This window comes from Lathamus discolor, chromosome 2 (genome assembly GCF_037157495.1).
Source record: "Lathamus discolor isolate bLatDis1 chromosome 2, bLatDis1.hap1, whole genome shotgun sequence".
Lineage (NCBI taxonomy): Eukaryota > Metazoa > Chordata > Aves > Psittaciformes > Psittacidae > Lathamus > Lathamus discolor.
The window spans coordinates 14143073-14157055 of NC_088885.1; the positions used below are offsets into that span (position 1 = coordinate 14143073).

General features: G+C 45.7%; 1 protein-coding gene across 5 annotated transcripts in view; it reads right to left on the bottom strand.

The window, feature by feature from the left end:
• BMPER (BMP binding endothelial regulator) overlaps positions 1-4097 on the bottom strand; it is a 148284-nt gene extending 144187 nt beyond the window's left edge. For 2 of the 5 annotated variants that reach the window (XM_065665813.1, XM_065665807.1), the window contains exons 1-2: positions 3713-4097; positions 2859-2944 (exon numbers count right to left, since the gene is read on the bottom strand). In XM_065665813.1, the coding sequence (XP_065521885.1) occupies positions 2859-2944; positions 3713-3827 (201 nt within the window). In that variant the 5' untranslated portion in view covers positions 3828-4097. Of the gene's footprint in view, positions 1-2858; positions 2945-3152; positions 3229-3712 lie in introns of those variants that run through there. The other 3 variants (XM_065665810.1, XM_065665806.1, XM_065665805.1) reach the window with 2 other exon arrangements.
• Between the last annotated feature and the right edge of the window lie 9886 nt (positions 4098-13983).

Genomic DNA, 13983 nt, shown 5'->3' on the forward strand with positions numbered 1-13983 from the left:
CGGAGTGGCTTGTTCAGCTGGTTGTTCTTGCACATGGAGCTACAATGTACAGTTACAAACACACATAGTTAGTCTTACCTATTTCCTTACATTAAGGGCAAGCATCAGTGCTGTTCTGCACACTCCACCACGTTTCATTTTCACAAATAGGGAAGTCCAAGCAGACCTATCTCATGGTGGGTGCAGTGCCTTCTTATTAGAAGAGTGTACAGAAACCTGTACTTTAGAAGTGAATGACTATGTACCATTCCCAAAATCTCCAGCACATGCCCCCCCATCTGAACTCCCCTACTACCACAACTTCTCTTCCCACATGTTACAGCAGATGCTCAAGAAAGAACTCGTCTTGTTTGGTAGCTAGACTTGCCTGTCTCTAGGAGATCCACACCAGTGTCCCTTCTGTACTCATGATCAACAGTATGTCTAAAACAGTACCTCTAAAACAAGAGCTAGAAGCTAAGAGCTTACGTAGAACTCACTACCTGTTGCTTTGCCCTCCCGAGTGATTTAGCCTGTGAAGAGAAAGCTGGAGATCACTTTGCTTATGTTGCCTCCCTCTTTTCCCTTGCTGGGATGCATCCCCGTTCAGGACACAACCTACAGAGTCAGTCTGTCAAACACTTGATGATCCAGTTCTCACATTTCAGTTCTGTCTTCTCTCACTTGTGAGACAGGGAAAGTCCTGGAAGAGAGTTATTTAGATATTCCTCTTCTTCCCAGAGCCATTTAGATTTCTGCAACTTGTCCAGTTATTTATGGCAGCTTGCAGCCATGGAAATGAATCACCGCTAGGGAAGACCTGCCATAATCGAATCCCGTATTTCAGTTACTCACTTTACTGGTGTTTTTAACACAAGTGCCCTCTGTTGAATGTTCTGTCCTCTCCTGGACAGCAATTGCTTCCTTCTTGGAACAGCTGATTAATCACTCTAGTTGCTCCTTTCTTACAATACAAACATCCGTGAGGTATGCACTTGAAGAGTATGATCAGTCTTGAAGAGGAAGTTCCTCACCGAATTGCTATTAAACAACAATATTTCCAGTTGGATGTAAGGAAACCTGGTTCTCTCTTCCCTCCTGGACACAAATCACCACATTGTTTCTTTTGTTTCTGCTCTCCCCGGACCTCTTAAAATTGATCTTCTCCATTGTGGCAGGCCTGAACAAAGATTTCAGCAAGGGGCTGTCCAATTGCTTTGGATCCTGCACAGCGTTAAAGTCAGTATATCCAGACTGGTTTCCTTCTCCTCTACCAGGTCTCCCAGCTTCCAACTCAAGAAACAGAGATCACATATACCCTTTGGCAAAAATAAAAGAGATCGTATCCAGTGCAGGTAACTGCAGAAACTCATTAGACATCTGTACTCTTAGTAAGACATAGAGTCCTCCTTGCACAGAGGGGAGCCAAATGCCCTCAGCTGCCATTTCACTAAAGCAAGCCATAGAAACCACAGAGATTTAGAGTTCTTATATCCACTGCTTTTTGCAGTTCTTCACGTTCATGCACTAAAAGGGTCCTCATTGATTTCATAAAGCCAAGGTCTAGAGAGATCTATAAATACAAGTATTTTACCCTGATGCATTATTGCCCTGATGCCCAAGGCTGAACTTCTGCTCCTTCACAGATAAATTGCTTCCTCACTGGTTAACACCAGCTTCCATTAGCAAGAGTGGTGGCAGACATACTTGGGAAGGTGACCCATGATAAAACACAGCTTTGTCTCTTTTTTTGTTTTCCCTTTCATTTCTTTACTCACCACATCCCATCCTCCTCTTCCTCAGAAGAATTGATAACTTATTCTTTATTACTATTAGCTAAAAAGCTATCACTGAGTCTCACTTAAAAAGCTATAGAGGTCAATGCATTGATATATGTCAGCCTTGACGGGCTCAAGATCAGAGACCTACAGTTGCCAAAACTGCCTTCTAAAAGGCAGTCTGAAACAATTCTTTAAGTCTTTTACAGACATGATAATGCTGGCTAATGCTAGTAATATTAATAGCAATAATAGAAGGGGGGAGAGGGTGTGTTGGTATTTCAGTCCTAAAGTAGAGCACATTCTGTACATTCAGCTACTCTATAACTTCCAAAATGTAAAACATAGTGCTTTCTGGTCTATACTTTCCTTTGCATTCAACAGCAAATTAAGGTTTTATGGCTTTCTTTTAAATACATTGTAGGGAGTTTTATTTAGAACAACTGTTTTTCAATATCTCCTAAGCCTCAGCTTGTCCAGCTGAATTACTCCCAAAAACGCTTAACTCCAAAGCCGAAAGGGAATGTTTCTCCCCAAAATGTGTAACAGCTAGCGACATTATTAACCACTGCATTCCCAGCACAGTAGGCAGCATCATCCTTGGAACAAAGCGCCCTGATGAAAGCATCGCTTGTGGTTTCACAGTCATCTTACTACAGCATGTAGCATCACGTTGCAGCCTTCACCTTGCACCCTGGAGCAGCTCCTCAGCCACCACCGTGTGACACTAAGCACGTGGGAGCTTGAAGCAGCGGCATTTCCAAGCCTTACCTTTCACTCCCTTCGCTGAACTACATGCAAAGAATGTTGTGTGCATCCCTGACTTGTTCTTCCCCCTGGCCCAAACTCACATAGTAAATGTGGTTTCACAATGTCAGATTAAAGTCACGTACAACTTTGAGCCCCAGAGTTTTAAAGCCAAAGAAATGATTGCCAGATCATGGATGGGATTACTTTCCATTAGCTCAGCTCTGAGATAACCTTGTGTTACATGAATGCGACAGAGGTACCCAAGATTTGATTATGTGAAATATTCCCCTCTCCATGAAGCTACTCTTAGCACAGGCCTGAATGTTCTTCCTATCTGAAATCCAAACTTACCAGGCAAACACACATTATACAGGGGTTGTCTGTGATAAACGGTATTTGCAGAATTTCCCCTTCATTTTCACATTTTGCAACGGATCCTGTAAAAGAAACACAGGTTTCAGAACACTGACAGAATTCCCCCAGCTGGCTCTGAAAATTGTCCTCATTACACTCACACTTAACCCCTAGCCTTTGATTTTAAATCTTGCCTTACTTTGCCCACTTCAAGCAAGCAAGGATGCTCAGCGTTTCTGTAAGATTCCAAAGGGAACTGGGAAATGACTGGCCCTTTATTGCCACACCAACCTAGACTTTCTTTGTGTCCCAGTTATAGCAAAGAAGGACGCTTTTTCTCTTCTCAGATGACGTGTGGAGAATAACGAGTACTCCACGCAAAGCAGACTTCTGTAACAACAGCTCCAGAGCTCACTGAGATCAGCGGAAAGCTGTCCATCACACTGCGAGGACTTGGACCAGGAGCATAGCACGAGCCCTGAACCAAGCATCCTTGTAACGCACGGCAGCCAACTGGCAAATGAGTCAAAATTAGCAGGCTGACTGTTAAACGGCATCAAACTAGAAATCCCTTTATGGCCCTAGCGCTGATTAGCCTCCATTGTGTCATGTTGGAATCACTTCCCACAATCGAATGGCTCCTCGATTGCCCTAGAAATTGATTCGGCGTTTCCCTCCGCGTCCCAGATGTCAGGAAAATATCACCCTCAGGGGGATGGGGGGGTGGGGGGAGCGAGGTTCCCGAGTTCACCTGCCCTAAACCACGCGGTGGCACCTTCCCGCGCCCGACGGCGGGTCCCGGCGGCCGGTGGGCAGCGCGCACCCTCAGCGGCCCCTCCGCGCCCGCTTACCTGTGAGCAGGGAGGAGGCCAGCGCCCCGGGGAAGCAGAGCGCGCCCAGGAGGACAGCGGCGGCCGGGACGAGGTTTGGAGCCACCGGCCAGCCCCCGCCGAGCCGCCGGGGCATCGTCCCGGAAGGAGCCGCTGTCCCGGGGACGCGCCGTCGGGTGGGGGAGCCTGGCCCAGCACCGACCCCGGCGGGGTGGGTAAGGGTAGCAGGACGGGAGACAGTGGCCCGCCGGGGAGTCCCACCCCACGGCGGCACCAGGGGAGGGGACTGTGGGTGCGGGGAAAGCGGCTGTCAGCGCCTGCCCCTCGGCCCCGCACCCCCTCTTTCCATCACCCCCCTCCCCTGCCCGCATCCCTTCTTATACCTTCCTCTCCCCATAGTCCCTCCTCCGGCACCCCCCGGCCCCCAGGCCTCCCTCCCCCCGGCGCACACACGCACAGACAGGCTGCCAGCCCCAGACCCCGTTTCCCTGCCGGGAGATGCCCGGCCACTCCCTCCCCGGCCCCGCCGAGCACCGCCCGGGCCGGCCGCGGCGTCGGGGGCTGCGCCCGCGGGTGGGGCGGGGGGAACGGCAGAGAGGGGACCGAGGAGAACAGGAGGGAAGACGAGGAGGAGGAAAAGGTAACAGAGGAGTAAGGAGGGGAGGAAACTGGGGCAGGGCTGGTGCGGCGCAAACCCCGGTACCTGGGCAGAGCGCGGCTGCCTCCGCAGGGCTCGTCCCTGGCCCCGCAGCCCGGCTGGTGTCAGAGCCGCTGGTGCTTGCGGGCAGCTCTTGCCGGCTGTCAGCGAGCGGGGAGAAGGGAAGGAGAGCGGGAGGGAGCAGGGGAACGCCGCGGCGAGGCTCCGCTCCCCGCCTGGCCGGGGCCGCCGAGGTACCGTCCCGGCTCTCCTCCGGTCCCCCCCGCCCCGCTCCCTCCCGGCCCCTGTGCTGCCCCCTCTCCCGCGGCAGCCGCAACACGAAGTCCCGCTTCCCGGCGCCGCTGCCCCCCTGCCCGCAGAGGCTTTCTCAGGCCCAGGTTCTCCCCATCGGGGTTTGGGCTCACCCCGCCTCTCGCCCGAGGGGCTGGGGAGCTGCAGGGTGGCAGCTACCGGGGCTGCGCTCCCTTCCCTCCCTTCTTTCCTCCCTTCCCGGTCTCTCGCTACTCGGCGGGTGCTGCAACCACTGCAGCTCCTGTCCTTAACGCTTCCCGTTTGCAGGTCCACGCTTTCCTATCCTAGGTAGAAACACGGGCTGTAGTACCTACGGATACACTGAAACCCAGCTTTTGCACACACAAACACACGCACTGTCTGGACGGGATGACACTTGCAGTGTGTGGCAGGGGCGTTTTCTGTGACAGATCCTCCCAAGCCTGTTTCACAAACCGTTTTCCTTCAAACTGTGATTTTTCATTTGGGGAAATAAACACTCTCTGAAGCAAACCAGTCTGAACACTGTTTTCAGATTTATACAGGTTCTTATCTTCTTTCTTTGGGAGGTGGATGTGAGCTGCTACCTCAAATGTAATGGCAAATCAACTGCATGGCAGCCTGGTACCCACAGGACTACTTTAAGTACATTTCCCCTTCCCCTTAAGAATCAAGACAATCAGATTTACATGTTAATTTTAACATGTAACAAACCCCCAAAACATGAACAAACCCCCAAAGCCAAGATGTCTGAAAGCCTTAGCTTAGTTCTAAAAAGTAAGATATGTGCACCTCATTTCTAACACAATTTCTCACCTACCTTTAGGGTAGGAAGCAAAAGTCCTAAAATAGCTAAAATTGCACCTGTGATAGGAAAAAATGATACTGGCAAACCTGCAGACATCACTAGCAAAATCCCTCTCTATGAGAAAAGAAAGCTTAACTTTTATCTCCCAACCTCAGTCCGTATAAGTTGAAGCCGCACAGGCAAATATGATCGTTTACGTGCTATTAAAAGGGGTTTATATTCCCTAGAAACACAAGTGGGGTACCAGATTTGCTCCACATAGTGTACACATAGGTGCACAAATATAACATGTGTAACCTGGATGTGTATCTTTTTCTGGGAAACATTGTCTTTACATTCCCCTTCATTTTAAACCTAGATGAGCCTGTCAAAGCACATATTATTATGCACTACTCCAGAAGAGATTTTCACCTATCCAAATGGTTTATTCCACTGGAAAGATGTACTGAATCCCTTGGCAAACGCTTTTTCTTACTTCTCGATCTGTATTAAGTGCCTATGTTTCCCTTTTCCAATTCCAGTCAGGCCACAACCCTTCTAAAGCAACAGCCATAGGGGAAAAAAAATCTACCCTAATAATTTCTCAAGTGAGAGCTACCACAGGAGAGTACTTACATCACCACGTGCATCGAATTTTCTCTTTGTGATGGTCTAAAATTCATTAAATATTAACATCACCCGGTGTGAGAAACATACAAATCACAACAAGGCATCAAATAACATTTCAGGCATCCAGATAACAGCAGGGAACTTGCTACAATACTCTGAAAATGCAAAAAGTTTCATCTCCTTCATCAAATAAAGACAAGGGGTGACAGCACCTGAATTCCACGCTAAATCCCCGCCATAAGTCATTCAGTCAACAAATCTTTCTTATATCCTACATAATGAAATCCTATATATAATGATATCCTATATAATGAAGTCATACCTAAGGCAGGGCAGGAGCAATACACACAGATTGGTTACATAGTTTTACTTTTCACAAGAAGAAAACAAAAAGCATGATCACTAAAGCATCTTCAACACACTTAATTAGGCCTAAAACTTACCTCTGAAACACCATCTATGGCATGAAAATACTGTCTGTGCGGTGAGCTCACTGGGTCCGTGTCTCCTGTGGTAGCACCAGTGTTGGGGTGAGGAATTCTCACATCTTCCTTGCTTGAAACACCTGCTGAAACGGGATTCTAAGGCTTTTCATACCATGCCTGCCTGGTTGCTGCCTGGTGGAAGAGCCTGCTTGGGGCTGGTGCTGTCTCCCAGTCTCCTGATGCCCTGGGTTCCCTATCTCCCTGCTCATCAGGGGAGAGGCTCTTTGTTAGCAGCAACCTCTGTTTCTTCCTGATATTGATACTGGTGACATGTCATAGAAGAAAATTACTTTCTCATTTATATCTCTCATGAAGTAAGACCCAGCCTGGGAGAGAAATATGCCCTCTCACACATGCACACACACCTCAGTTTCACCCATTCAGTGCTACAGGTACAAGGTTTGTCTCAGCTTTCTACCTCTCCCTTACCCTGTCTCTCAAGTGTACCTTATCAGAGGTCAGCATCCTTTCTGACTGTAATGCCACATTGTAATGCCACATTAAGCACAGTTTCAGGGGATTTTTTTCCCTTTTGCATCTATGTTTGAAGAGGTACTTATTTTTCATTCAAAACATTGAATGAAACATTGACAGCAAAATTCAAAGCTGTGGTAATTTTAGCAAAATCAGAGGGTCTTACTGAAAACTGTGCCCTGCTATCAGATATGCACAGAGACTTTGTTGTATGCCAGCAGTTAAAACAGAAGTCATGTCATCAAAAGCCTTACCTTTTTCGTACAGTCATTACATGGTATCAGTTGTTATTGAGAGGATATGTTCATTAGTTCTGGTCAAGCCTGGGCTCATCCAGCTTGTTGGAAGGGTAGCTCTTCACAAACACCACTTCATGTGTAATGCAGCTCTTTCTCCAGTGATGCTTTCCCAGCAGTCAGCCATAAAACAATGTCAGCCACTAGCTGGTCATGATAAAGAATCAACTCAGCACCCACCTAAAAAGAAATAAAACAAGCTTTATGGTTAACAATAGTAACAGCAAAGGAGACAGAGAGCACATTCACATCTTTCTTCATGATTACCTGGCAAGTCAGAATCACTAGAAGGCCCATTCTTCATGGGCTAGAGAATCCTTCCAGAAGTGGAGGAAGAAACTGAATCACTGAAATTCACATGTACTTTATGAAATTCACTCTTCAAGGTCTTGGGCATAGATCTTCCTAGGGGTTCCTTATCATACAACAAGGTGTGCCATAAACATGCTACATTTACAAGGCACTGAAGATAGTTTGCCTATCAGACTGAGCTTACACATGTCTACGGCTATCAACATTTTACTAAAGATAAAGAACTCCTGATCCAGTAACTTACACAATCAAAAAGAAGATCATGCACATTCACTGTAGTTGGAGGCATGGGTCTGGTAAGCTTCAACCCTGTGAATGCTTGCAGAGACACCTGTAATTTGTGAAAGTGTTTTACTATCATGGTGCACCAGCACACAGCAGTCAGGAAGCTCCATAGTAACTCGTGATAGAGATATTGCGCTTTAACACAAGAGAGCAGATGGGAAGTACCCTACCAGTAGTAGTTACTACTGTTCATCCTTTGGTGGTTGATCAGGTCTTCACAGTTCAGCCAAACTAAGCTGGTCTGCAGCCTTTCAAATGCTTACACATATCCATGCATTTCTGTGCTTAATCATGTTCCAGTGTGAACAAACACTATTTCTTGCACTGCCCTTTTTCTTCTAGGAGATAACGTTAATAAACCTGCAGACTGGCTGCAGTGTATCAAAGAGGTGCTCCTGACAAAGCAAAATAGTCAGAAAACTAAATGGCTGTAAAGTGAGTTCAGGAGACCACAGGAAGAGGTTTTAAAACTGTAACAGGATTAAAAATGGCTTATGGACAAAGTCCTTAGATAAAAGGAAGGTACAAGAAGGTATCTAAAAGTTACAGTGACACTTTCTGAATAAATGTTTAGAAATCTTATCAAACAACTTGTCATTTTGACAGTTTTCCATAAACCTCTGGAACATGCAAAGCATTTAATTTATTTGTGGCAAGATAACGAGTAACATTTTACAAGTTTATTAACACAGAATGTCCTGCATGGTCAAACTCGCATACTTCTATTGGTTAAATTATAGTTTCTAAGAACTCAAAAAAGGGAGTTTCTAGTTGTAAAAGTCTTCAAAATTACCCTCATCATCTGTATTTGTGCAATGCAAACCAAATGAACAGAGCCTAAACTCAATATAAATGCCACCAGCACCTCAAACTGAAAAATACTTGTACGCAGCAGAAAGCATTGCTCTGATATGGAGACAGTAGGCTGCTGCAGTGGTCCATATCAAATAGCCTACAAGGACAACAAGAAAGTGAATGGTAAGAGAAATTCTGATGCTGTCTTAACCATAGGACTCCCAGCAGAAGCTATTCAAGAGGCCACAGGCCAAGCAAACAGAGTACAGTGGCATATGCTCGTACTCCTCCCTGTTACTTTGTTGCTGTAAATAGTTTGCCTTCCAGAGATAATAAAAATTACTTTGAGTTATGTGTTTTTGTGTTGGATTCACCCCTGAACATCTGCTGTGCCTGATAAAGGATAAGAGCTAATGAAATCACATGGAGAGTGACATGTGAGGTATTCTTTTGTTTCCAGTTTGTGAGACAAACCAAAACCTGCATTTTTGCTATTCCAACTTATAAATACCACGCCAAGGAGTACTCCAGAAACCCTTTATAAAACAGAAGAATGATAGCAGATGAGGGTGGACCTTCCTTCTGGATTCCACCCATGCCCCCAAAAGACAAGACATGCTTGCTTTGACAGAAGATTGCACCCCTCAGCCAGGATGCGGTTCAACATTAGATGCCTCTACAAGCAGAGAAAGGCAAAGGCTCACAATTTTGCCAAAAGACAAGTTTCCAGCAACATGCACCCTGTAAGAGCATCACTTCACCTACTGAGACGTCCTTCTTCCTATTGCTGCTCTTGGTTTTGCAGCAGAATTTCTCCCAGGACTTTCTTTGAATGACAACTAAAGGCTTAAAACTTCAGAGGTGAGTTCGAGGAATGAAATGCATCAAGTAGAAGCCTCCTCTCCTTCACATGGGTGCCCTCATTCCCACTCAAGTGACTGAGAGGAGACTAAGGGCCATTAATTTTAAGACATCTATAATAAAAAGTTACAGCTTGCCGACAAGACAATCTGCTGCTGTGTGGAGCAGCTGCTGGCAGGTGGCAGTGTTGGAAGACCAGAGCCCTGCAGCCAGCAGCAACGGAGCAGAGATGAGCGGGAGCTGCTGCCACTATCAACCTGAACCCCAGAGCTGGTTATAGCAATCTAAGCCACATGTGCTAACGGCTTGCTCCTACAGGAGCGAAACGCTCGCTTGGTTTGCTCTCAAAATGGGCTTTTCCTTTTCCCTCATCTGGCATTGGGCTCTTGCTGTTCCTGCCGTTAGTACGACACAACTTATTTTATCTGGAAAACAAACCAAAAGACAGTTTTACAAAGAGCCATTATTGATTGTTAATTTCCAGGTACAAACCATAATCAATTTATTGATTACTTTTTTTGTAAAGAGAATTGGGTATGCAACACTGCAGCTGGTATAGGTAAGAAATCCTCCCTACGTTTCTTCGTGGCTTCTGGTTTAGATGAAGCACACTCAATTAAGCATTAATACCTGATCTGTACTACTGACTGACAGCACCACACAGAGCGAGCAATGAACTGACAATCATAAGTAGTCTTTTTCAGCTCCAGCCATCAGGATATGTTGGGATAATATACGTGAGTGAACTGCGGTAATCCTGCACTGATCTAACTTCTGCTAGTTACGTACCTTCCTAATGAGTAATAGAGCCATTATTAAAGAAGCAATATGACAAGATTTAATAAGTATACTGAACTGTGCCCCAGTCTGACTACTGAAATCCTGGATAATTCTGCATGTGCTAAAACCCCAAATTACTCAAGAGTACACAAAAAAAAAACCCAGAAATAAGCAACTATACTAGCAACAACAAAGTAGGAATCTGTTGAAAACCCATCCCGTTTTAGTACCCATGCACCCAGGTCAGACAACCCCAGACCTTCTGCAAAAAGCAAACACACAGCCACTTGGACAAGAGAAAAAAAGCACTTCCAAAAGGCAGTGTAATTCATCTACCTGCCTCTGGGCTATCTAAGGCTCTTTCAGAGGGAGATGAGAGATTGAATGTGCCAGAGGTGGGCTTTTGGTGTCACTACACAGATCTGCAGGGGGTTTCTGCCAAATCCCAAAGTCCTCTGACAGTAGCATGCCTCTAAATACATCATTTAGAAGCATGAGGTAAACAGAGACAGGGCATTGTATTTACTTCGGGAAAGTATCAGTCACATGGCTTGTATATATTAGCAGGTGAAACCCAGGAGAGTAAGCTGAACTACTTGTGTCTGAAGAAAACAATTCATCAACATTTTTAAGGCTTCACAGAATTCTAAATATGTATTTACATGTGGTGTATGCTATTTATTTTTGGTACCTTAAAACAGAGACTCTTAAGTCTGAAGGTAGTGCCTGGTTTTAACATTGTTAGGTGTGGATCAAATTGGCTTTAATATCCTTATGTTTTGATCAAACTGAAATCAGCCTGTATGGCTGTAGTGTATATGTGTCAGTACGGAAGTCAGGAAGATAGCTATTATTAAACAAACAGAAGATTACAATGCTGGAAGTACCCTGGGCTCACTGCTGTCACATAATTTCATAGAATCATAGGTTAGGGTTAGAAAGGACCTTAAAATAATCAAGTTCCAACCCCCCTGCCATGGGCAGGGACACCTCCCACTAAACCATGTCACCCAAGGCTCTGTCCTACCTGGCCTTGAACACTGACAGGGATGGAGCATTCACAACTTCCTTGGGCAACCCATTCCAGTGCCTCACTACCCTCAAATTACAAATTTAGACCGTTCCCCAGGAAACACACATCAGAATAGCCCTGATGAGGTCCATGAGAATAATCACAACATGGGCAGAAGGTCTTCCTATTGCAAGCAGGTCCCCAAGGGAAACCAGGATAACTCCATTTAAAAGGGGATGACTACAACAACATAGGGGTGCCCCTGTGTTCTGGTTCGACTTTGTGTTGGGTTATCCAAGGAACAGGTCTCTTCTCCCAAGGGGGCTACAGTAGATCTGGGAGATGCAAAAAATGCCCCTGTACTTACAGACTGTGCCAGGCAAGCTGCATGGCATTGCCTGGGTGGCTTGCTTGGGACACACACAGTGTGGGGCACCTGCAGGACAGAGACTCCAACCTTCCCCTAAGAGATCATCTGGGATGGTATTTCATAGAATCACAGATGGGTTTGGGTTTGAAGGGATCTGAAAGCTCATCGAGTTCCACTGGACCAGGTTGCTCCAAGCCCTGTCCAACCTGGCCTTGAACACTGTCAGGGATTACTTAACTTTCACAATTACTTTCTCAGACAGACTTGCTTTGCAGCATGTGTTTACCTTCAGAAATGTTCATATGAAGAAAGAAAAATATCAAATAATAAATCACAGAACTGAGGGGTTCCACAGGCCTGCAGTGGAGCTGCTGTCAGTTCTGTTGTGCCAGAAGTAATGAAAGCAACTGGAATTCTGAAAGATCATTTCTGTGCATCCTTCTCTAAAAATAAAAAATCATCCCCCCACTCCAAATGACAATGAATTGACACCCAAGCATTCCACAAAACAACAACACAGGCCATCTATTAGAGAAAGCAACAGCATGAGCACACAGCGTTCACAACAGTTCCATGCTTTACTTCTGGATTCACTCCAACTGGCTGAATACACAGCACAATTCCCCAAATGCAGGAATGTTGCTGCTATGAAGCACTTGGAGGACAACAACCAAGCCTCAGCTTTGTAATGATAGGATTTCAAAAAATGGCCATTTATTTTAAAATAGTCTCTGTGGTTTGTAAAGCTGTTTCTGCAGAGCATGGAGAGGATAAAGCACACATACTTTCACAGGCTTTCAGCTGCTGGCCCGAGTGCAGAAAAGGATTAAGACAAGACAGTCTGAATTAACATGATGCAAACTAGGAGAAACGAGGAAGAAAAGATGGCTCTGAAAGCTACACTTTGTTTTCCCATAGAATAGGTGCAGCGCAAACTAAGCATTTTTTCATAGCTAGCAGGATCCAACCAGACTGCAAAGGTATGAGGCATGGGAGCAGTCGAACAATAGCTCTCTTCACCCGCAACCAAGTTCTCCAAATTCAGAGTCTCACTTTCGGGGTTCCCAGTCTGAGCCATGGGCCTTGAGTTGAACTGGGGTAGCTAAAAGATGAGCACAATCCAAATTATCAGGTAATTTTGATAACACTTTAGTGAGGGAAAGGACAGGGACTGAGCCAAGCCTAGCAGAGACAGTGTGGTACATGAACCCAAAGATATCTTCTTGGGCACGCAGTGGAGATGGAGAGAGACATGGGGGGCTGCAGGGAGAATCCAAATACTATTATACCAGTTTATAAATGTTATTCTGTATTATTCTAAGCACCACCTGGTGCTATAGTTTACAAAGGGTGGAAAATATATAAAGGGGAGCTAAGCGACACCTCTGACATGAGCCAGGCAGAGGCATGGAGCTGGGTGAATCCATTGTGAATTTTGAGACATACTGGCACAGCCTGACTCTGCTGGACCAGGAGATTTACCCTTGAGAAGTAAAATTGAACACCCCAGCTTCTGCCCTGCTCAGGAGCACAGAGGAGCCTGCGCATGTGTGGGGAGAAGGGAAGAAGGGCAAAAGGGATAGTGCATGGTTCTGGGGCTGGCTAGGAACGCTGTCAAAGCCTCAACTACCCCTGTTCCAGTTTGTTCTAGCTGAGAATCAAACCCACAATCTTCTCACCACAGCAGCCACATGACTAACAGTCTAGTGCTGAGTAACGATGAAGTAGGCACAAGAAATTAAGAAGGAGAAAGGTTCTCCTTTTCCTTATACCCTCTGGCTGTTTTTTTCTGAAGAAAAATGTCCTCTGGCCACTTCGGTGAGTAAGTTTACCATTATAGAAACTGCTCTACCACACCCCTGCATGGTGAATCAGCGCGAGTTATACAACTTTGATACTTACAAGTGGTTGGATCTTCTTACCTCTGCTGTGCTGCTCACTTTACCTGCAGTGGTGAATGACTGGTTCAGAAGGAGAGGCAGCTATAGACAGGGGTAGAAGTGATACAGAGAAGGAATAATTTGTTTTTAAACTTGGTGAATAAAAACTTACAGCAGTGAGGACAATGACTAGGAGAGGAACGAGTTTCAAATCAGAAGTCAACGTGGAAGTGATCTGGTGACAAACCTTAATACAAAAAGTCACAGCTCATGCAGGTTTCCATAAATGTTACCACAACGCCTCCCCTGGCAATATTATAGCAACGCAAATACATAAAACACACAGGTAAATCCTGAATTCACATCCTAGATCAACCCCCAAGGGATGGACATGCCT